At 39.5% G+C, this 24,151-nt stretch overlaps 1 protein-coding gene across 1 annotated transcript; it reads right to left on the reverse strand.

Moving 5' to 3' along the window:
• Window positions 1-8,487: 8,487 nt before the first annotated feature.
• LOC104221466 (uncharacterized) lies at window positions 8,488-9,264 on the reverse strand. Its single transcript, XM_009772540.2, has one exon. It carries the CDS (start codon window positions 9,224-9,226, stop codon window positions 8,702-8,704), a length of 525 nt encoding a protein of 174 aa, XP_009770842.1. The 5' UTR covers window positions 9,227-9,264; the 3' UTR covers window positions 8,488-8,701.
• Between the last annotated feature and the right edge of the window lie 14,887 nt (window positions 9,265-24,151).

The following is a 24,151-nucleotide window of genomic DNA, read 5'->3' on the forward strand; positions in this document are numbered from 1 at the left end:
TTACCCCCTAAGGGAATGCAAGATGTATCGAATGAAGAATCTTCCGATACGAGGGTGCCTATCAGAGATAGAGAGGCGCTCGAAAGTCCTTCAGCCGCTCCCGAGGGAATTCTCGGGCTTAATGCTTCACTCGTCTTCAGCGAGATGAGCAGGCTTTGTGAGCATGTAGCTTTTGTAAATCCTATCTTCCGTTCTGATTTTTGTCGCTATGATCTTTGTCTTTCTAACTTGTCTTTTCAGGGCTTCAGGCCAAGGCGCTTTATAACTAGACTTTCACCCGATTTCAGGCTGAGATGACCCATCATGAGCGTGAGAAGGCTCATCTTATTGAACAAGTTACGTATTTTTCATTTTGCTATTGTTTGAATGTTTGCCGGATCCCAATGTTTTAATGTCCTGGATTTGATCCATGCAGTTTAAGAAGAAAAGTGCCCTACTGAGGGAGAGACTCCGAGCCAGAGATTCTAAAGTCCTCAAACTCAAATGGCATGTGAGAGAGATAACCTCTGAGAGGGATATTCTTCAGGAAAAGATGGCATCGGTCGGTCATCAGCTTCAAGATGCGAGGGTGGACAGTGACAAATATAGAGGTCTCCACTCTGAGTTAGTAGCTTCACTATCCGGGATCAAAACTGAAGATGAGGAACTTATATTTGTGCACAAAGAGGGTGTAGTTGTAATAAATGCTCACACCGAGAGAGTGCCTGAGGGGGTCGAACTGAAATTGACTCGAGCCATGGAGTACGCTCGGTTAGAATCTCGGAGGCAACTCTAGATGATATACATGCAAGGGATATCGAGTTGTCTATCGGGCCCTAGAGGGTAAAGACCCTACTTGAGAGAGTTGTTGCCCTGTTTGCTTCGGGAGATATGTCGGGTAGTGGCTTAGACGATGACGAGAATGGAAGCGGGATTCCCTGAGGGGAAGAGGTCGTCGAAGGTCCAAGGGCTGTAGCCAGGACCGTTGGGGCACAACCTCCGGTGGAGCTGTCGAAGATGCAGGCTCGATGATGGATCTGGGTTCTGTTTGGCCCCCTTTTTGTAAGGATTTTCAAAATCCTTGTAAATATACCTCCGCGAGCCATAGGTATAATAGGATTTTCACTTTTTATCATTTCTTTTCACCTTTTCCCTTTGAGAATAATAAGCGATACTTTTGAGAATTGATTCGAGATCTTAGACCTTGGGTTATGCCCTCGGGTTTTTGCTATTGCTGAGCGGCCTGTGATGGTCGAAAGTCAGTCCCCCAGTATTCTCGGGTTAGACCTATCTTTTATATATTGGGTCGTTGTGACCTACGATTTTAGTGCTGGCGGCAGTGGATCTTACGCGTTTGGTCGGTGCGACCTTTAATTTTAGTGTTGGTGACAGTGGCTCTTACGCGTTTGCTCTCGGGCATACGTAGTTAACTGTTTTGGTTTAAGTCTCCGAATTGGGTTACGACTTGAGCTCATTCGACCCGCAAGTTTTTGAATTGCAAGCTAGACCCTAGGCTCTTACACATTGGGTCGGAGTGACTTTTTGTGTGGGCTGGCAGCAATGGATCTTATGCCTTAGGTCGATGCGACCTTTTATGTGGGCTGGCAACAATGGCTCTTACGCCTTGGGTCGATGAGACCTTTAATATAGGTTTTAATTTTCCCTCGTTAAGGACGTTTTGAAATAATGTTTGCCTGACTCTTCGACGGATTAATAAAAAACCACGATTGTGAGTCGTTATATGGAGATGATAGAGCACCTCGGGAGGTTTGCCTCAGAGGCTGAGTATCTCGAAGCCAGTTGTTTAGGAGCTGACATGGTCGAAGCTCATTTGCCTATGTCAAGGGTAGACTGTTTAACCGGTTCTTTCCGAAGTATATTCAAAGTAATTGAAGGCCTATGATTTATAGAAACGGTCGAGCGTCCTCGAATCGCGTTAGTTTGGCTGGTATAGCCTTGTGACTGGAGTCATTTGTGTTTGGCCGAAGCCTTTAAGCCCCGAGTGAAGTAGTTTCGGTGTCTATATCGAGGGTATGCCTTTTTAGGGGTCTTACAAGTTCGATATATAGTCGAAACTTTGAGATCGGGTTTATGCCTTTAGTAAGGTCTTACAAGTTTTACATGCCTTTGAGGTCTTACAGTTTTGGATAATTTGTAGAAGTATGGTTCACGCCTTTCTTGAGGTCATACAGATATTGTTGTTGCCTTATATAGGTCTTACGAGACCGAGGCTGCTGGCATGTGGTCTTATGGCCTAGGTTTTTTATAAGTCGATGGAGATGGCAGTTGATGGTAGTCCCCGAGTCATCGAGGGTTTCTTGGCTCGGGAGCCATTACTTGTGAACTTGGTATTGCCTTATCAAGGGCTTACAATTTCGGAGTTTCCGACCCGGAGGTCGTGTAGCCTTGAGTTTTCGACGCCAGTTCCCGAGTGTCCGTGATGTTTTTGGATCTGGAGTTGTTTTGTGATCGCGTTGTTGCCTTATTGAGGGCTTACAATTTAGGAGCTCCGACCCGGGGGTCGCATTGTTTTATGTTGTTGGCACCAGTCCTCGAGTGTTTGGGACATTTTTTGGATTTGGGGCCATTTCTTGCAAAAATATCAAGCTTCCTTGAGATGCAAAATGCTTTTGGGAAGTATTCTTTGATTACATGGTACAAGTATACATGTTTTTGTTGTTACGGGCTTGGTTGTTCTATGCGGACATGGTTTGTTCGACCGTTTGGCCGGGTATATTATTTTCCTACGGAGACTCTTCTTGGCGTATCTTGGCTTCTCTGAGTTGGTGACCTTCCGGGGGGATGCTCTCTAGTATTCGAGGTTGATTGCAAAAGAATCCTTGAATATTTGTTGAGTCTTTCTCAGGTAGCATATGGGTGTTGCCTCATTAAAAACCTTGCCGGTAAATACCTTTTTGGGATAAAATTCGGTCGAAGGAAAAGAGTGCAATGCATGCCATAGCAGTAGTATCGTTTAAGCATTGATATGTTCCAATTGCTTAGACGTTGTTCGCCTTCCATGGTACCGAGCTTGTAGGACCCTTTGTTGATTACTCCGAGGACGCGGTACGGTCCTTCCCAATTTTGGCCTAGCTTTCCTTCATTAGGGTTTCGGGTGTTGAGTGTGACTTTCCTTAGGACCAAGTCCCCGACTCCGAGATATTAGAGGTTTGTTCTCCTGTTATAATACCTTTCGATCCATTCCTTTTGGGCCGCCATTCGGACCAGCGAGGTATCTCGCTTTTCATCTAATAGTTCGAGAGCCATAGTCATGGCCTCATTGTTCGAGCTCTTGGTGGTGTGTCGGAATCTGGAACTTGGCTCCCCGACCTCCACTGGTATCAGGGCCTCGGTGCCATATACTAGAGAGAAAGGTGTTTCCCTTGTGCTTGACTTTGAAGTTGTTTGATATGCCCACAGCACTTCGGGTAATATTTCTCTCCATTTTCCTTTAGTGGTTTCCATCTTCTTTTTTAAGTTTTGGATGATGGTTTTGTTTGTGGACTCGACCTGGCCGTTCGCACACGGGTGGTAAGGCATTGACAGGATTCTCTTGATTTTGTGATCCTCAATGAACTATGTTACTTTGCTTCCGATGAACTACCTCCCATTATCACATGTTATCTCGGAAGGAATCTCGAATCGGCACATGATATGATCCCAGATGAAGTTAATGACTTCTTTTTCTCTTATCTTCTCGAAGACCTACGCTTCCACCCATTTTGAGAAATAGTCAGTCATAAATAAAATAAATTTAGCTTTACTTGGCGCCGTAGGTAGGGGTCCGATGATGTCCATTCCTCGTTTCATGAATGGCTATGGCGATAAGACCGAATGCAGTTGTTCGCCGGGTTGGTGAATCATAGGGTCAAATCTCTGGCATTTGTCGCACTTTCGGACAAATTCCTTAGTGTCTTTTTCCATGTTATCCCAGTAGTAGCCTGCCCTAATCACCTTTCAGATTAAGGAATCGGTGCCGGAGTGATTTCCACAAGTACCCTCATAGATTTCTCGGAGTACATAGTTTGTGTGCCCTGGCCTAGGCACACTGCTAGGGGGCCGTCGAAGGTTCTTCTGTATAGAGTCTCGTTTTCATCGAGTGAGAATCGGGCTACTTTGGTTAGCAGGGCCCTTGATTCCTTTGGGTCCGCAGGTAATTTTCCATCTTGTAGATAGTCAATGTATTTATTTCTCCAATCCCATGTTAGGCTAGTAGAATTAATCTCGGCATAACCTTCTCTGATCACTGATTTAGAGAGCTAAATAACAGACCCGGGGAGTTGGTCATCTTCTTCAACAGATGATCCCAGATTTGCGAGGGAATCGGCCTCACTATTTTGCTCACGAGTTATGTGGACCAGGGTCCATTCTTTGAAACAGCGTAATGTGATTTGGATTTTGTCCAAATACCTTTGCATCTTGTCTTCTCGGACCTCGTTTCTCCCATTTACCTAGTTTACTACCAGGAGTGAATTGCATTTTGCTTCGACGGACTCAGATCCCAGGATTTTGGCCAATTCCAGACCTGCAATCATAGCCTCATACCCAGCTTCATTGTTAGTCAATTTTGCAGTTTTTATAGATTGCCTGATTATGCCACCCGTGGGAAGCTTCAGGACTGTACCGAGCCACCGGATCCTCTTACGTTTATGGCACCGTTGGTGAATAGGGTCCATACCTCAGAAGATGTGCCTGATTTTAGCAAGAGTTCCTTTTCTACCTCGGGCATGAAGGAGAGTGAGAAGTCGTCCATGAAGTCTGCCAAAATTTAGGACTTGAAGGCCGTTCGTGGTTGATATTCGATATCGTACCCCCCGAGTACGATGGCCCATTTGGCCAATAGACCCGATAGTTCGGGCTTATGCAATATTCTTTGGAGAGGGTACGTTGTTAAAATGCAAATACGATGGCATTGAAAATAGGGTTTCAGTTTTCGCGATGCGCTTATTAATGCAAGAGCTAATATTTCTAGGTGCGGATACTTGGTTTCGGCATCCCCTAGGGTCCGACTTACATAATAAATAGGAAATTGCATACCTTGCTCTTCTCGAACTAGCACACTACTTAGCTATTTCTGATACAGCCAGGTATGGATACAGCATTTCATCCTCTTTCGGCGTGTGGAGCAAAAGCGGACTAGTCAGATACCTCTTCAGTTCCTCTAAGGCATGTTGGCATTCTGGGGTCCACTCGAAGTTGTTTTTCTTTTTCAGTAAAGAGAAGAAATGGTGACTCTTGTCCGACGACCTCGATATGAATCTGCCTAGAGATGTTATTCGCCCCGCCAGCCATTGCACGGCCTTTACATTATTTACCACCGTGATTTCTTCGATGGCCTTGATTTTGTCGGGGTTGATCTCGATCCCCCTTTTCGATACTATGAAGCCTAAGAATTTGCCCGAACCCACTCCGAAGGCACATTTCTCGGGGTTAAGCTTCGTGTTTTAACTTCTAAGGATGTCGAATGTTTCCTGCAAATGAGTCAAATGATCCTCTGCGCGCAGGGATTTAACTAGCATGTCATTGATATAAACTTCCATGGATTTTCCTATTTGATTCTCGAACATTTTATTAACTAGACGTTGGTACGTAGCCCATGCATTTTTCAGCCCGAAGGGCATTATATTTTAACAGTAGGTACCATACTTCATGATGAACGAAGTCTTTTCCCTATCCTCGGTGTTCATCTAAATTTTGTTATACCCCGAGTAGGCATCGAGAAAGGTGAAGGTCTCATAGCCGGCCGTAGCACCGATCAGACGATCGATGTTAGGCAATTGGAAAGAATCCTTGGGGAACGCCGTATTTAAATCTTTATAATCTACGCACATTCTTAACTTATTTCCCTTTTTGGGCACTACCACTATGTTAGCCAGCAATTCGAGATACTTTACCTCTCTAATAGACCATATTTTAAGGAGTTTCGTTACCTCGTCCTTGATGAATGTGTGTTTTACTTCGGACTGGGGTCTTCTTTTTTACTTCACTGATTTAAACCTGGGGTCGACACTCAATAGATTCTTGGTTATTTCCGGCGGGATTCCTGCCATATCTAAAGGGACCAAGCAAAACAGTAGATGTTGTTAATAAGGAATTGAATGAGTTCTTTCCTGAGTTCGGGTGTTAATCTCGTTCCTAGGTATATCTTTCGATCCGGGAGATACTCAATCAAAATAGCCTGCTCCAGTTGTTCAATTGTCGATTTCATTGCATCCGACTCTTCGGGGGAAATGAAAGTTCGAGGGGCGAGGAAATCTTCTTCAACATCCTCAGGGGTCTGTATGCTCCTAGACTCATCCGAGGTAGAGTGTATGGGTTTTGGTGCCTCTTAGTAAACTGCGAACATTTCTTTTGCCGCACGTTGTTCTCTATATATGGTTGTTATGCCATTGTTGTTGGAAATTTTATCATCTGGTGAAGAGTCGACGGCACCGCCCTCATGCTGTGTATCCATGGCCTGCCAAGCAATGCGTTGTACCTCATGTCACTAATGATGACGTGGAACTTGGTATTCTGGACTGCACCGGACATGTCTACCAGGAAGAGGATCTCTCTTTTCTTTATTTCACCATCCATGTTGAAGTTGTGGAGAACCTGGGAGGCGGGCATGATTTGATCAAGCAACCCAAGTTGTTCTACTACCTTTGACCTGATTACATTGGCCGAGCTGCTTGGATCCACGAGCACACGTTTAATTTGAACTTTGCTTAAAAAGAATGAAATTACCAGCGCGTCGTATGGTTCTGCCAAGGTCTCGAGATCCTCCTCACTGAATGCAAAGGTGTCTTCGGTCATGCGGTCTCGGATCGGCCTCTCGATTGCAGTGGAAGTTTTTATCCATTTGATCACAGGTCCGTGGGGAATGTCGATCCACCCGGTAATCATATGAATGACATGCCGAGGGATCTCTCTTTTTTCCTAGGTTAGATGTTTCTGAGATTCCCGTTGAGTTTCTCGGCGCGCTCCCTGTTTAATGTGAGGACCAACGTTAATGCCTTGGGCGTCGCACAAGGTTCTACCCTTGGGAATCGGCTCCGGTGTGTTCTCAGGGTTTCGTGGTGGCACACCCATACCTGGAGTAATTGTACCGCCCTTCCCATAGTTTTTGAGGCTATTGTTTTCGGGCACACTTACTAGTTTAAGCATTTTGACCTGAAATCAAAGATCTTGGACAAGAAAAAGTGTGAAAGATAACTTTCGTCATGTAGTAAAACCAGCAAGAAAATAATCACTATTATTTTTAGCCCCACGGTGGGCGCCAAACTGTTTACCGTGAAAATGGTAATAATAACTAAATTTGATTTAGTGATTCTAAAAATACGTGATCTATTTTTATGCTAGTTCTTAGGCAGTTGATGCTATGTGAAAGACTTAGGAACGAGATAAGAGCTTAAAAACGAGATGTTAACCAAATCGAATTGCTGACAATCGGGGCCTCGGGCTTGCCTATTCGAGGGCCACGTGGTCGAGTCTGAAGCTCGGCTGGGAACTATCGAAGGTGGTCGATGGTGATTAATAGTTATAAGTAAACCAAAGACGGCTCTTTATGGCCAATAATAAGCAATGAATGATGAACTTTTAGTAGAACACAATAAATTCGAGCAATAAATGAAGTAATAAATTAAGAGACTATGTTAGAGAGCAGAGAGAATATTCTTGTATTTTTAGTATAGAGCAACAGATGTTTACAAAATGACAAGGATCCCCCTTTATATAAGAGGGAGAATCTCAACATAGTACAAATACATTAATTACAAAGATATGTGGATGGGACAACTAGTTGACACCATGATTCCGGTCTGAACTTAGCTCACTAGACTTTATCAGCCCTAGTTGTGCGCCTTGGAAACTCCCCATTTTTCCGGCATAGCCGTTGGTCTGCTTCGCCCCGAGGTCGAGCATCGATATCCTTCGAGGGTGAACCTCAACCCTAGTCTCGAACCTTGTGAAATATGCTTACGAGGCAGCATAACATTCGATAAAATTGAACTCCCCGATTTGCCGTATACACAGGGATTTTTTTGACCTCCCTGGTATTTGTTTTAAAATGAACCGACATTTGAGAGAATAGTTTTAAACAAAATGTTTGTATGCCATAAGAATATACGACGTTTTTAGCTGGTGCTAATGTGTCCTACAAGGGTTCAAAATCAATGATTCAAATGCAGGGCTTTCTTCACATCAATTCCGGGGGATATAAGAGAAATGCTAGCAAAGAAACGAATTGCTGACTAGCTATTTCGGCAGTTATTGCTATAATACTTGGCAACTATAGCAAAAATTAATGAGGAAGTAACTTTGCTTATTTAATTCTTTTAGCTAAGAAATTTTATGAAAGTGTGAGTAGCCACGAAATTTTAATTTTTGTGTCCATTATTAGGTAATAGGCCTGAATTTGATGTTCATAACTAAAAGTTAGTAGCTGTAAATGCATAATATTGTAATGGCACATAGCCTGAACACAATTTGACATACAAGTCGAATTGTGATAATAAACAGACACCGCGCTTGTACAAATTCATGATATGCTACTACTTGCCATGCATGAATATCGAAGGATTACATGCAAACTGCATTTCTATACTCCAAATATCTACTGCTACTACGACATGAAGCTAACCACTAATAAGTTAAGAAAACAAACAGAAAAAACTCAAAGTAAAAGAAAACACTACTTAGAAACCTATAATTAGCACTACAACAAATTAACGTTACGTTCACTTCACTTAGTCTTGGACTTGTTTTTTTCAGCAACAGCAGTAACATAAATGACTACAGCTTTAGTTCCTTCAGCAATGGCATGCTTCCCAAGTTCTCCTGGCAACACCATCTTCACAGCACCCTGAATCTCCCTCGACGACAACGTTGTCCTCCCTACGTACTTTGACAACGTTGCTGCTGCCTCTGCAATTCTCTCAAACATGTCTCCCATCAAATTGTCCAATATGGTCATAGCTTTTGATGATATTCCCATATCGGGATGCACTTGCTTCATTACCTTATAAATATATCTCCCATAACCTACTTTAGTCCTTTTCTTTTTCTTCCTTTTGCCTTCTTTTTCGATCTTCGTTGGTTTCTTTTTCTGCCCTTTCTCTTCTTCTTCTTCTGCTTGTTCTTGTTGTTTATTTTCTCTCTCTTGAGTTTCACCAGTGAGTGTTGTGACTACTACTTGAAGAGTTTCTTCGACCAATTTCTTGGCGTTGACTGTGGTACTCACTCTTTCGTTACTCTTCTTTGGTGCCATTGTTTGGTTTCTCTTGTTGGATTTGTCCTCTCTTGGGATTTTTTAGACAGGTTTTGAGAGTGCTTATTGAGAAAACTGCAGGCTTTATGAAGTGATATTTTGAAGTTTGAACTGACAACAGAGAGCGGTTAAAGATTACGTGCGTAAAAATGTGGATATGGATGAGGAAGTTAACAGAAACGTGGGTTACATCTGGGATATACATCAAAAAATGGTTATAGCGGAGAATTCAGCATATATACTCTTCGCTTTTTGTAACTTAATGGTATTTTGTAACCTTGCGATAAATTAATGGTATTTTGTAGCTTATGTTGACATGTTTCTAGAATTCTAGTGGATATCAAAAAAATTGACCAAGAGATTTGAATTCATAAAGTGAGAATAAGTAAATTATTTTAACACAACAAAATTTGTAAGCTTAATCAAGCTAATTTCTTGATAATTCATAGCACAAGTAAAAAAGCTGCTCAATAAATTTTGCTAAAGTTATATAGTAATAAGCAACTGGAAGCGTTTAAATTTTATCAAATTTAAATCGATAAAATAACATGGACTATATTTTAACATATTAATCTAAATAAATATTTTGGGCTTGTATAATTGGATTAATAGGTGAGTCCAATATAATTGGGCTATAAATGATGAGCTCACTTCATCAGGCCCGAGATAACATCTTCCACGAGGCCTAGTTTGGTGCCACTCGCGAAATGATGTGGCATGCCAATTCAAATGAAAGAGCCAATATAATCGTGCCACATGTCAAAGTCACAAGGCATGCCAAGCCAAATTAAAAGGCCAATGAAACTGTGTCACGTGTGCCAGTGACATGTTCTGAACAATTAAATAAAACCATGTCACACTTCAATTTGATTGGCCGGAAAGATTTTGTACTTCTCCTAACTCTTTCTTTCCACAACTATAAATAGGGGTTCATAACTTAGAAAAGGAATCATAAGTTATAACAAGAAAACACAAGGGAGCTCGTGGATCAAAGGCCACAATTTTCTGCAAATTGCAAGTGTTCAAGCATTCAAGCACTTCAACACAAATTTCAAGTATTCAAGATCAAGAACAAAATCAATTTAAATACAAGGAGTTAAAGATCAAGGCTATTTGTTCGTGACTAAATTCGTGGCAACAATCAAAGTGTCCGCGACAGATAAATTAAATTTAAATTCAAGATAAAACTCAAAGGACCTTGGATATCATAGTAGAGGGAAAATCCATACAAACACCTTAAAATTTTCAAAGATCGCAAGAGAAAGAAGACTCTTTCGAAAAGCAAGCAACGACAACCAAGGAGATTCAAATCTCCGCTGAAGGTTTGATTCCCGTTGAGAAATTAAAAGACTTTATCATGGAGGCTATCGAAGATAAGCCTAAGTCATCCAAATTATCTCTCACATATGCAAAGTCGTACACACAACGAATCGATAACTTGAAGACGCATGTTTGTTATCAACCTCCTAAGTTGCAACAATTCGATGGCAAGGGAAATCCGAGACAACATGTAGCACACTTTGTTGAAATTTGCAACAATGCTGGAACGTATGGCGATTATCTTGTCAAACAGTTTGTGCAATCTGTCAAATGCAATGCATTCGATTGGTACACAGATCTTGAATCTGGTTCCATCGATAGTTGGGAGCAGTTGGAGTAAGAGTTTCTCAATCGTTTCTATAGAACAAGATGCATTGTAAGCACAATCGAACTTACAAACTCTTATCAATGAAAGGATGAGCCAGTTATTAACTTTATCAATCGCTGGAAGGGCTTAAGCCTCAACTATAAAGATCATTTTAACAAAACTTCTAGCATCGAAAAGTGTATTCAAGGCATGCATTAGGGTCTTCGCTATATCTTACAAGGCATCAAGCTCAATACATTTGAAGAATTAGCAACTCGTGCTCATGATATGGAACTAAGTATGGCCACAAGTGGAGACTAAGAGCTACATGTACTTGAGCCTTACGATGAAGAAGAAGAAAAAGAAGGCGATGATGGGCACAAGTTTTAATCTGAGAATAAAACCGAAAATTCTATGCATATCTTCATGCTCCTCGACGTATGAGCCTAAACTGCAAGTCACAACGCTCTTTGGCGCACGAGCCTAAATTGCAAGTTGTAATGCTCCTCAATACACAAGCCTAAACTGCATGTTGCAATACCCCTCGACGCACTTAAACTGCAACTTATAATGCTCCTCAATGCATGAGCCTAAACTGCAAGTTATAATGCTCCTCAACACACGAGCCTAGACTACAAGTTATAAGGCTTCTTAGCACATGAGCCTACATTATATTTCACGAAACTCCCCAAATTTGAACTAAATTTTTAAGATGTAAAGCTCTCAAAATTAAAATAAAATCTTCAAGTTGTAATGCTATTAATTTCGAGCAAGGTGTTCAAGTCGCAAACCTCTTCAAATTTGATCAAAGGCTCAAGTCAAAATCTCTTCAAAGTAGAGCAAAGGCTTCAAGTTGCAAAGCTTTTTAAATTCGAGCCAAAGTTCAAGTTGCAAAGCTCTTCAACATTCAGCTAAATCTTCAAGTCACGAAGCTCTTAAAATTTGTGTTAAATCTTCAAATTACTACGCTCCTGAATGCACGATCCTAAACTGTATGCTGCTATGCTCCCTAACACAAGAACATAAATTGCATGTTACTCGTTGCCCGCAAGAGTATAAACTATGTACAAATCAAAACAATAAATGTCCGGTAGGATGAAAACCTCAAATGAGGCAGCCTAGGCAAAAGTTAAGACACAAAAAAAATTATCCATTCTGAAATACGGTATGACTTGATCTTCTTCATCGAGGTACGTAGGCAACTTAGAGTTTCATTCTAAATTTAGTCGCATGAGTTCCAAAGATATATATTGCCTCAATCATTGTTCGAATGAAGCATGATGGAATATAATCCACTTGATTGGGACTTAAAAAAATGATCGGCTTACGTGTATTCTTTCATTAAACTTTCTACCTTATCAAAGATTGATGGTTCAATGGGGGTAAGCCTCCGTAGAAAATTGGCATCTCTAATGGATGGGTGTAGTCTTTTAGTAAAAGGTCAAATCTTCAAGTTGATGTCTTTAATGCCAAGTTAAGTTGAATTCATCTTGGCTGCTACGCCTTCAGTTTGAAGTATTCAAAGTCTATCAAGACTTTAAGTCTGCCGGTTTTCAAGCTCGCCGGTATTCTACTTGAAATGTTTAAGCCCTCTAAGTCTTCGAGTTGAAGTCTCAGTTTTTCATGTTGAAGATTGCAAGTCCTCATGTCTTTAAGTTGAAGTATTCAAGCATTCGTCGGTCTTCAAGTTGAAGTATTTAAGCCCTATAAGTCATCGAACTGAAGTCTTCGAATTGAAGGATCAAGTCTCTCGGCCTTCATATTCACTGGTATTCAAGTTGAAGTATTCAAGCCTTCTATGTCTTCAAGTTGATGTTTTCAAGTCTGCTAATTTTCAAGTTGAAGTTTAATAGCTCAGCTTTCTTCGAGATAAAGCATCGAAGTTTGCCAAGTGTTTCAAGTCGAAGCCGGCAAGTCCACTAAGACTTCGGGTTGAAGCCTTTTAATTTTCCAATCGTAAGGTGGACATTTAAGTGCCTTTTCACCTTAAGTTGGCCCCTTTGGCGGATTTGTCCTTAAAAGGAACTATAAATTTTTCAATCATAAGGTGGACGTTTAAGTCCCTTTGCACTTTAAGTTGGCCTCTTCGCGTGGTTGCCCTTAACAAGATCTGTAATTTTCTACGCTAAAAATAAGAAAGTTAAGTTTCTTTGCACTTTAAGCCAGTCTTGTTGCAAGTTGATCTTTCTATATTGTGATGTAAATTTGTCCGTCTATATTGTGATGTTGATTTTTCCGTCTATATGGTGATGTGGATTTATCCATCAATATGGCGATGCAGAATTGTCGTCTATGTATTGTGATGTATCTGTCCTTCTATATGTTGTGAGGGATTTGTCCTATATGTTGTTGTCGATTTGATCATTTATATGCCATCATGGATTTATCCTTTTACGGGACGTTATAAAATTATTCGTCAACACAGCACTCGACGACTTTTATTTTCTTCGCCCAAAAAAAGGGGAAAAAAAGAAGACGACGAAAACCTAGAAGAAGAAAGAAGTCTTACCTGTCAACTACGAATTAAAGTGACAAGCAAATACTATGAAGTGATGTTGACAAAGGCCATGCATGAGCTATATATAGATGTCTCGAGGTGGCTATTAGGAAGTTACTTTTCGGCGTGGGAACAAGTGCTAGGCGGCGGCAACAATTTGAATCCAACATGGACTTGGATGACTGTTAGACTTCAAAAGGGATTCAAACAGGAACGATTAGCTCCAAGTCTATACGAAAAACACGGCATCCAATTTAATAGGGAACAACAAATTAAGGGAATGTCTCCAATTCCTACGTGTACTATGATGAAGAAATTGTGTGCTGTGACTTCAGTAATAATTCTAATGAGATTTTTCTTTTTGAAAAGTGCTATAAAGTTATCTTACACTTTAACGTGTAGTAAGAAGGAAAAAAGGCATACAGGTCATCATTATCTTAGGTGAATCACATGTAGCATTCAATACTCCAATCCATGAAGATCATTATTTAATAAGCCAATCACAAACATTTTCATGGTCCTGGGGACTAATCCTTAATTTCTGAAAAACGGAAGAAGTGTTTTCTTACCATTACTTCAAACCTACTCCTCAAAAGTTAAAAAACGTGACAAGTATTGAAGTAGGGGCACTTGTTTGCGTTTAAATTTTATTGAATTGAATTTAAATCGATAAAATAACATGGACTATATTTTAATATATTAATCTAAATAATTATTTTGGGCTATTATATTTGGATTAATTATATGAGTCAAATATAATTGGGCTACAAATAATGAGCCTACTGCATCAGGCCCAAGATATCATCTACCTAGAGGCCCAGTTTGGTGTCACGCGCAAAATGATGTGGCACGCCAAATCAAACGAAAGAATCAATAAGATCGTGCCACATGTCAAAGTGACAATGCATGCAAAGTCACATTAAAAGGCCAATGAAACAGCCTCACAAAAACGCTCTCTAGGTCAGGCGATTGGCGACTAAGAGAAGACTATATGCGGCTGCCATCGCGAGCTTTCCATGGACACTCGGGCCGGCGGCCAGCTTGTTTCCATGGCTGGTCAACCTTCTCAAACCACCAAATAATCCAGCCCTCCAGCCAATACAATTCGCTGCCAACCCTAATCCACCACTGGATTTCTCCAACATATTTAAACCTACTTCATTAAATACATCCATGCAGCCTACATTAAACCAAAAACTTACTGTCTCATTGATTCCTATTAACCCGTTTCCTTTCTACATGGAGAACCATTGATCCAATGGATGAACACAGAATTCAAGCATATGAATAGCATTGAAAATCTTGATTTTGTAGTTGTTGGAAAATTTTCTTATGGGTGGCCATTCAAGAGTTTCGTAAACTAATTCGAACTCAATGTGGGATTAAAGGTGAAGCTCAAATTGGACTACTTTGTTTTAGACATGCTTTAATTTGGTGTACTTTATTGGAGGATTATGTGAATTTGATGTCAAGAGGTGCATAATACATTAAAGCTAGGGATGGATATGAATATCAAATGAGGCCTTTAAAGTATGATGTATGGTTTAATCCTGACCAGGAAACTTTTATAGCTATGGCGCGGATTTCTTTTCCAACTCTCCCTCCTACTTTCTTTGTGAAAGAATCACTTTTTTCACTTGCCTCAGCGGTGGGGAAACTCCTACATGTAGATTTGGCTACAAAGAATAAGACAAGGCCTAGTTTTGCACGTGTTAAAGTGTAAATAGATCTCTTGGCTAAGTTGCGCAAGAGAGTACAAATTCAGATGGTCGATGAGGCAAGAGGAGTTGTGAGATCAAAGTGGATAAAAATACAATATGACTACATGCCTAAGTATTGCAAGGAATGTAGGTTACAAGGTCACTGTGAAACTGATTGTAGGGTACTGCACCTAGAATTGATTCCAGTTGTGGACCAAGAATAAACTGTAGATGGTGACAATAAACAGACAAAACTGAACAACATATCTCCTCCTGTTAAAAATCTAACTAGTGGTATTGTAGTTGGCTACCGTAAAGGTAGATGGCAAGAAGTATGAGACAACATATCAAAAAAGAGTACTGAGGCTAAGGACAGGGAAGCGAAGGACAAGGAAGTAACCGGCAAAGGAGGTAACAAGATTGAGCAAAATGCAATAGTTTCAGTGCAAACAACTAACATGTTTGCATTATTGGAAGATGGGGAAATAGAAGAAGCTATGCGTGTGAAGAAGGAGGCGTGGGAAAAAGTTGTGAATGACGAGAATATGGAAGGGAGTAAAGTCTCAAGTACTTATCCAATTGGTAAAGCAACACCAAAGAAAAATGGGATGAAAAGCATGGGTAAAGAAAACATCCCCAATCCTACTGTACAAGGGATTGAGGAAATTAATAGGAAGGAGTCCACAATCGAATGGGTCAATAGGAGATTTGGAACAAATAATGATGAATTTAGGGAACTTAATATTATTGGAAACACTTTGTGTCAAGATGTATCCTCTCAATGTATTGATGAGTCTACAAAGAACAATGTGACCATCAATAAAGCAGTTTCTGACAAGTCTCGGTGGAGTGAGGAGGTGGAAAACATGGAGAATAATAATGTTGAACACAACGGAGAGAACATTCCTCAAGGAGAAGGATAGGTGAACAAAGGTGGTGCCCTACAAGCTACAGTAAACCCTAGTGTTCAAATCACTAGGGTTGAAGACTGTCAGGAAATAACTGAGCTGCATAATTTTACACCAGCCGAAGCCAATCATGGACCACAAACACAGGTGAAATTTAATGGGGATCAGGCATTGAAGGTTCAGCTAAGAAGAAATTCAATGGAATAGTAAACCCTAGTGGTACTGTTTAATCATCTGCTAATTCTGGAGATCGTTTAAGGAAGTTTCAGGTGATGGGCACTTGGATATTGTTCCTATTGAGGTGATATGTGATACAGTTGGGTTAAACAACCAAACAGTTTAAGGCAAGGGTGCAGAAATCAATGGAACAGTAGTTCCTGCGAGGGCAGATACAGTAAACCCTAGTCTAGGGTCTCAAAGCAAGCCGAGGAGCAGTAGCAGCTATGGAGAAACATCACAAGATATTAAAGAAGGCTACTGAGCAGACTCAAGATCAAATTGAAAATAATACAAAGACCTATGATCCAGAAAAAGGAGGCAACATGGCAACTCAAATTGTGGAGTTTGCAATGGATGACCCTAATATTCTAGCTAGGAAAACTTTTAGCGTTACAAGTGGAATTATGGCAAAGGGCATTCTCATTAATCAAAGAGGCCAAAGGAGTTGGGCATGGTAGCAAAGAACCATGAACCAAAGCCTTTGGCTCTTCAGATTGTCAATGAGGGACAAACTAAACAAGAGGAGCTTGTTGAGGATGCAGATGAGGAATCGATAGCAGCCAATTTCCAACAAATAGCTAAGCAGGGAGAATTATCACCGAGGAGCATAGACAAGAAGAAATAAGGTGGTAAGCCAGCTAGAAAACACAAAGAAAAGTATGTGCCTGTGAGGGTACAACCAAAGCGGAGTGGTCTCTCTAATTCCAAATAATGTCAATAGATAATGTCATAATTTGGAATGCGAAGTCCATGAACACTCAAAAAGCTTTTCAAAGATTAATTAATCTCCATAGAAAGCACAATTTTTATCTGATTGGGTTGATGGAGCCTTGGCAAGACATAAATCAACTTGAGATATATAGAAGAAGTTTAGTCATAGAAATTGTTGTTGCTAATGTGAATGGATAAATATGGGCTTTCATAGATGAAGATATTGATGTAGCGGTGTTGTTGGACATGGAACGACAATTGACTCTTAAATGTTTCATAGACTACTGGTTAAAGATTTGATAGTGACACTAGTGTATGCTAAATTTACTGCTTTAGAAAAAATTGAACTGTGGGAGTCACTATATCATTTAGCTTCAGACATGATGATTCCTTGGCTAGTAGGAGGGGATTTTAATGTCATTTTATCTGGAAAAGAGAAGTATGGTAGATAGCCAGTATACATCAATGAAGTAGCAGACTTTGCACATTGTATTGATACTTGTGCATTGTATGATCTTGGCTTCAAATGCAGCTTGTATACATGGTGGAATGATAAATCAGATGATGCATGTATCTTTAAAATGTTGGATAGACATATAGTTAACCAGCAGTTTCAAGATATGTTTCCAGCATTAGAAGTCGAGCACCTCATCAAATATGGCTCAGATCATGCCCTTTTGGTATAGTCTTGCAATGTTAATAGAGTAAAGGTGAAGAAGTCCTTTAAGTTCTTAAATTTATGGGTTGAAAACTCATCATTTATGGAGGTGGTAAGAGAGAACTGGAAGGAAGATGTGGTGGGCAGTCCTTTTGTTATCTTACAGAAAAAACTCAAGAGAGTGAAGAAGGCTTTGGCATCTTGGAGTAGGGAGACTTTTGGTGATATCTTCAAGCAAATTGCTTCACTAGAGGATGTTATCAAGGTGCATGAAGTGGAGTTTGAACTCAATCCTAATGCTCAAAATAGGGCTAAGCTTCATAGAGTTCAAGCAGACATCACTAGATATCTACATCTAGAAGAGGAGTTTTGGAGGCAGAAAACTGGGCTGCAATGGTTTAAAGATGGTGATAGAAATACTAAGTATTTTCATACTCATGTTAATGGTAAGAGGAAGAGGCTGCAAGTATCTAGAATTCTAGATAGCAATGGGAATTGGCTAGAATCACAAGAGGGGGCAGTGGAGTTCTTTCAAACTCAGTTCACAGAAGAAAATGTTCCAACAAATATTGATATTGTGAACCATATTCCTAAATTGGTTTCTAAAGAGCAGAATGAGAAGCCGTGAGCAGAGCCTACGATGGAAGAGGTAAAATAGGAAAATTTTGGCTTGAATGGAAATAGTGCTAGTGGTACATATGGCTTTACTGGCCAGTTCTACCACTCTTATTGGGATATAATTTGTGATGATGTTCTTGACATGCTCAGAGCTTTCTTTTGTGGAGCAGAATTATGAAAATTCATTACTCATACCAACTTAGTGCTACTACCAAAGAAGAAGAATGTGGCCACTCATTTAGACATGAGGCCTATTAGTTTGAGAAACTTTTCAAACAAGATCATCTCTAGGGTGCTTCATGAAAGACTAGTGGATCGTCTACCTACTCTAATCTCACCAAATCAGGTAGGGTTTGTGAAAGGGAGGAGTATTATGGAGACATCTTATTGACTCAAGAGATTGTTTCTGACATAAAGAAGAGGAGCAAACCTTCCAATGTGGTGATCGAACTTGACATGGAAAAAGGTTTATGACAACCTATCATGGTTATTCTTGACAAAAGTGCTTAGGCAGATGGGATTTGATGAGAAGATCATTGACATGGTGTACAAGTTGGTTTTTAATAACTGGTATTCAGTTCTGTTGAATGGACAGGCCACTGGATTCTTCAAATCTATAAGGGGTGTTAAGAAATGTAATCCCTTATCTCCAACCTTGTTTATTCTAGCAGCCGGGGTACTAGGGAGAGCATTACATGCCTTGTATGATAATCCATATTTTAATGCTTGTGTAATGCCAAAATGGAGCCAAAACATCAATTACCTATGCTATGCAGATGATACTATTATATTTAGTTCATCACACTATGGGGCAATACAATTGATTATGAATGTTCGGGAGGAGTATGAAAATGCATCTGGACAAAAGGTGAATAAGGAGAAATCATCATTCTATATGCATGAAAAGGAAACTTACCATGAAGCTAATATTGTGCATTTAATCACAGAGTTTCAATGGTATCCCTTTGTATAGTAGAAGAAAATCTATAAGGACATCATCTTTAAAGTGCAAAATTAGGCTTCATTCTTGGAAAGGAAAGCTATTGTCCATTGGTGGAAGGGCAATATTGATAGCACATGTGCTTGAAAGTATGCCTATACATCTCTTATCTGCAGTCAATCCTCTAAAACATGTTATAACACAATTACATAAGATGTTTGCAAAGTTTTATTGGAGTAACTCTGAGAACGGTAAGGCAAGACAATGGGCATCATTTGATACTTTATATTTACCAAAAGAGGAAGGAGGTGTTGGCTTTAGATCTCTGTATGATGTTTCAAAAGCACTGTTTGGGAAACTATGATGGAATTTCAGAACTAAGAAGACATTATGGACAATATTTATGAGGAATAAATACTGCAAGAAGATACATTAAGTACTTGTGCCTTGGAAATATGGATCACAAGCGTGGAAGAAAATGCTACAAATGAGAGATATCATCGAGCATCAAATATGGTGGCAGTTAAAGAGTGGCAATACCTACTTCTGGTATGATAATTCTGCAGGTTTAGGGTCTTTATACCATGCCTAAGGACCCAATCATATGTGTGATGAATCTATTAAAAATGTTCATGAACTTACTGAGGACGGACAATGGAATGTTGATATGCTGAGGGACTTATTACCTGATGAACTTTTTGAGCACATAATAGAAACCATTCAGCCACCTGCACTCTCTAATATACAAGACAAACCATGGTGAAAACTTGAACCCAAAGGAAAGTTTACTATGAAATCAACCTGGAAATATGTAAGAAAGAGAAAGCAGGAGAACAAGTTGCACAAGTCATTTGGGTGAAGGGGTTCCATTTAAGATATATTTCTTTATGTGGAGATTATGGAAGGCTAAGTTACCATTAGAAACATATTCAGAAGGTGGGGATATGTGGTTACATCAAGGTGTTGGTGCTGTAACATCCGTACATAAGAAACTCTTACACATGTGTTCTTTATATCTCCAATGGCCAGATTCATCTAGAAATACTTCAGTTTATTAGCAGGTATTTATATTGATGGGAGACTACTGATCCAAGTTATAAATGAGTGTTAGAAAGGCCAGCTAATACAGGCCTGAAGGTGGTTTACCAAGCTATGCCATCACTGATTATTTGGCATTTGTGGAAGAGAAGGAATGCTTGAATGCATGAAAGAGTAGTATCCATTAACAGGGTGATCTATGAAGTGTCCAGATCCATACATATGTTGATGAATATTAGAAGACCTGTATTCTCAGGGGTCAGTGCTAGCTGGCCAGACTCATGATAAACTGATGGCTCATACACCAAAGTTTAAGTACACTAAAGTGTGGTGGTATCTGCCTCCTACAGGGTGGGTAAAGTGTAACACAGATGGAGCATGAAGAGGAAATAGTAGAGCTTCATATGCTTTCTGTATTAGAGATGGAATTGGTGACTTACTATATGCACAGGCAGAGGAAATTAATGATGCCACCAACAATGTTGCTGAAGCAAAAGCGATCCTGGAAGCTCTAAGGTACATAGTACAATCACAGATACCTCCTGGTGTCACTGAGACAGATTCATTATTGATGAAGAGCATGTTGGATGAAGTATGCAAACCTCCATGGCATATTGTGGGGCAAGTGGAAAGAAATTCTTAATCTTATGTCTAGGTATGTAGCGGCAGTAACTCATGTGCTTAGGGAAGAGAATAAGCTCGCAGATCACTTGGCAAACTTAACTTTAGAGTTGAATGCTCATATTCGGGCTGAACCATTTTGTTATTTGGATACTCCTGGGAGGAAAATATTGAACAGTGATAAGATGCAAGTCCCATACATTAGAATAAGGAGGTTTAAACCCAATCATTCATGATGATACCTGAAGAAGATGCGGTGTGTTGGAGAGTGTGGTGGGGAGCCTAGATAGTAAGGTTACTGGGCAGGCGTCAAGGTGCATCAGAACATGGAGTTGAACACCATGAACATCATAAACCTCCTACTCAAATATGTAAGGAGGGGAGTAAGAAGTCTTTTTTCACTAACGATAGCTTCGTTTTTGCAGGTACAAATGATAGGGTTGTTCTATATGTATTGGCCAAACTTATTAGGGTGGTATTAGTGTCTTTGATACTGAGTCCCTATAGGTGTAACCAATACATGGCTCAACTCAATACAACACAGAAAAGAATAATTATGAAGGCTTATAGGTGGCATGCAATCTGTGTGAGCAACTTAAAGAAAGCGACTGGGAAGATATGGATATTAACATGGTATGTCCACTGCTTCTGCTTCCTTTTGAAGATTAGATATGCCAACAACAGTAAGGATCATAGGCAGGAAGGACCGTCTACTACGTCTCTGAAGTATAGAATGCCTGGTTCCATACACCATGAGATGTGGTCTTGGTGAAAATTTACGGGTCATGGGAGGTCAAAGCGGAAGAAATGTCAATGACATACAGATTATATGAGGGATCAAGAAGCTATAGCTGACTGGATTGTCCGTATGTGCGCAAGGCTACTACGAGATTTGTGCAAACGAAATCACAAGCTCAAGGCCTTATTTTCGTGTGGTTTTGCTGGTATTTTGGTCATGTCACATGCTGAGCATCAACTGGTGCAGGATCTCGAACCTACCCTACCATGCTATATAGGTCTTGTGGGTTTGATATCGGATAAATAATTAGTAGCACATTTTATACTATCACAATTGAGTTCATTACTTAATTATGGTAATAGGATTGATGCACACTCTTGTTTTACTCTTCTGTACTTGGTTAGACATGGATAAAATTTTATTTGGATTTTGTTATTATTAATAAAAAATAACACTAGTCACTAAGCTTAGTGGGATATTCTCCCAAAAAAATAAATTCACGCCACGTGTGCCCGTGACATGTTCTGGCCATTCAAATACAGTTTTGTCACACTTCAATTTGATTGGTCGGAAAAAGTTTATTCTTTTCATAACTCTTCCCTTCCACAACTATAAATAGAGGCCTTCATAACTCATGAAAGGGACCAGGAGTTATAACAAGAAGACACAATGGAGGTTGTGGATCAAAGGCCACAATCTCTGCAAACTGCAATTGTTCAAGCATTCAAGCACTTCAACACAAATTTCATGTATTCAAGATCAAGAACGAACTCAAATAAAATACAAGTGTTCAAGATCAAGGCTACTTGTTTGTGATAAAATTCGTGGCAACAATCAAAGCGTTCACCACTGATATATTAAATTTAAATTCAAGATCAAGCTCAAAGGCCCTTGAATTTATATTGGAAAAGTAAAATCAGAGGAACCATAGAGATTGTAACACTCAAACTATTTGAAACCAAATACTACAATTGTTACAATAATTTTTGGTCTTGATTTTATTTTCTCGACGCAAATTTATTGTATACAGTAACATAATAACAAATGAAAGGATTTGGTGTATGAGAGGAGTTACCTCTTTTGTTTTTTTTTTTGTTTTTTTTAAGGGAAAAGATACTTATATTAATAATAGTAAAACAGTAGCAAACTAGGGTACGAGACCCCTAGTATTGCCATTAGTACCTAGTAGAGAAATGCCTTGTAAGGCAATGTCATTTCCTAATGCTGCTAGAGTACTACATATATTCATACCACATGATCTAACATAGTTATGGCCATCCCGGTCCTTACAATAGGCATCTATTGGAAAGGTAGGTGGTGTTATCAATGAGGATATCAATTTTTTTATTCATTTTAAAAAATCAAATTTAAATGATTAGAAGCTACACAAAATAATACAAATTATAATTTTTATAGTACATATTTAACAATATATGAAAATGTTGTAGCCGAAAGAAAAGTTGTTCGACTCCCATATAATAACAGTGTCATAAGTGAAATATATGACGTATTTTATAAGTTTAATGTACGTAAGTCTAGTTAAGTAAGATTAGACATACACGTTAAACATTTTCGTAACCAACTTGTTTTGATTAACTTGGAATGGGAACTAAATTTCCAATATTATTTTAAACGACCACTAACGGGCAATTATCATGTTATTAACCGATTGAAACGGTCCGGGCGAAGGGGAAGGAAGAGATGGGTGGTTTGTTATTTCAAGATTCTCCTTCAACAGTAGCCTTTCTCTGAAGAAGAAAGGAGGACTAGGAGGTGTATTTCTGAACTGCAAAGGAGAATGGGTGTTGGGATTTTACACGTTTAATTATGCTCTTACTTATACTCATGTTGAGCTTATTGCACTAAGGAGATAGCACATAATAATTGTTTCACGCCTTTGGTGATTGAAATGGACTCCGCGGAGATCATTATTTTTTTAAGTGAAGAAAAAATATTACTCATCATCATGAACAAATTAAAATTTGAAACACCCTAAACTAGTTAGATTGGGAATTCCTACCAAGTAGATCTTTCGCCACATCCAGCCTAACCTCACCAACCTCATCCCTACTTTTTTTTTTTTGGCAAATAATGTATTTCTCTATTTATACATGTTTCTATTTATAAAACTTATCTCTACCGTTCTACCTTCGCTTCAAAACTTCCATCACTCTGTATTTACTTTCCTGTTTGATTTGACTGCATACTATAGAACGTCGAGGGACCGTATTATTCGTAAGAGCTTTACCTACCCTTCCAAATAGCATATGTCAGTGCTGCAGAACATCAGTGTTAGCAACACTGACTAAAACTCCCCTATGTGGAATATCAGACCATCATCTGCAAAACAAAGATGGTTTAGTTTCAATCTCCTATATTTTGTGTGAAATGCAAATGCCTTTTGAGTAGGTACACTGATAACGCCAAACTATGCCTTATACAAAGACACACACGAACGTAGCAAATATAATCTGAGTAATTCTACTCAGAGTCGAACCACAGAAAATTAACCTATCAATTACTTTTGACTGATTTACTAAATTCACAAAATCAATTTTCCCCAAACTTTGTAATTCACAATTGATGATATTTCTAACAACTAAAGTCCGAAAATAATTAACAGCTGAAAATTAACTATGCTTGGTGTGT

The sequence above is a fragment of the Nicotiana sylvestris genome, chromosome 2 (assembly GCF_000393655.2).
Source record: "Nicotiana sylvestris chromosome 2, ASM39365v2, whole genome shotgun sequence".
Classification (NCBI taxonomy): Eukaryota; Viridiplantae; Streptophyta; class Magnoliopsida; order Solanales; family Solanaceae; genus Nicotiana; species Nicotiana sylvestris.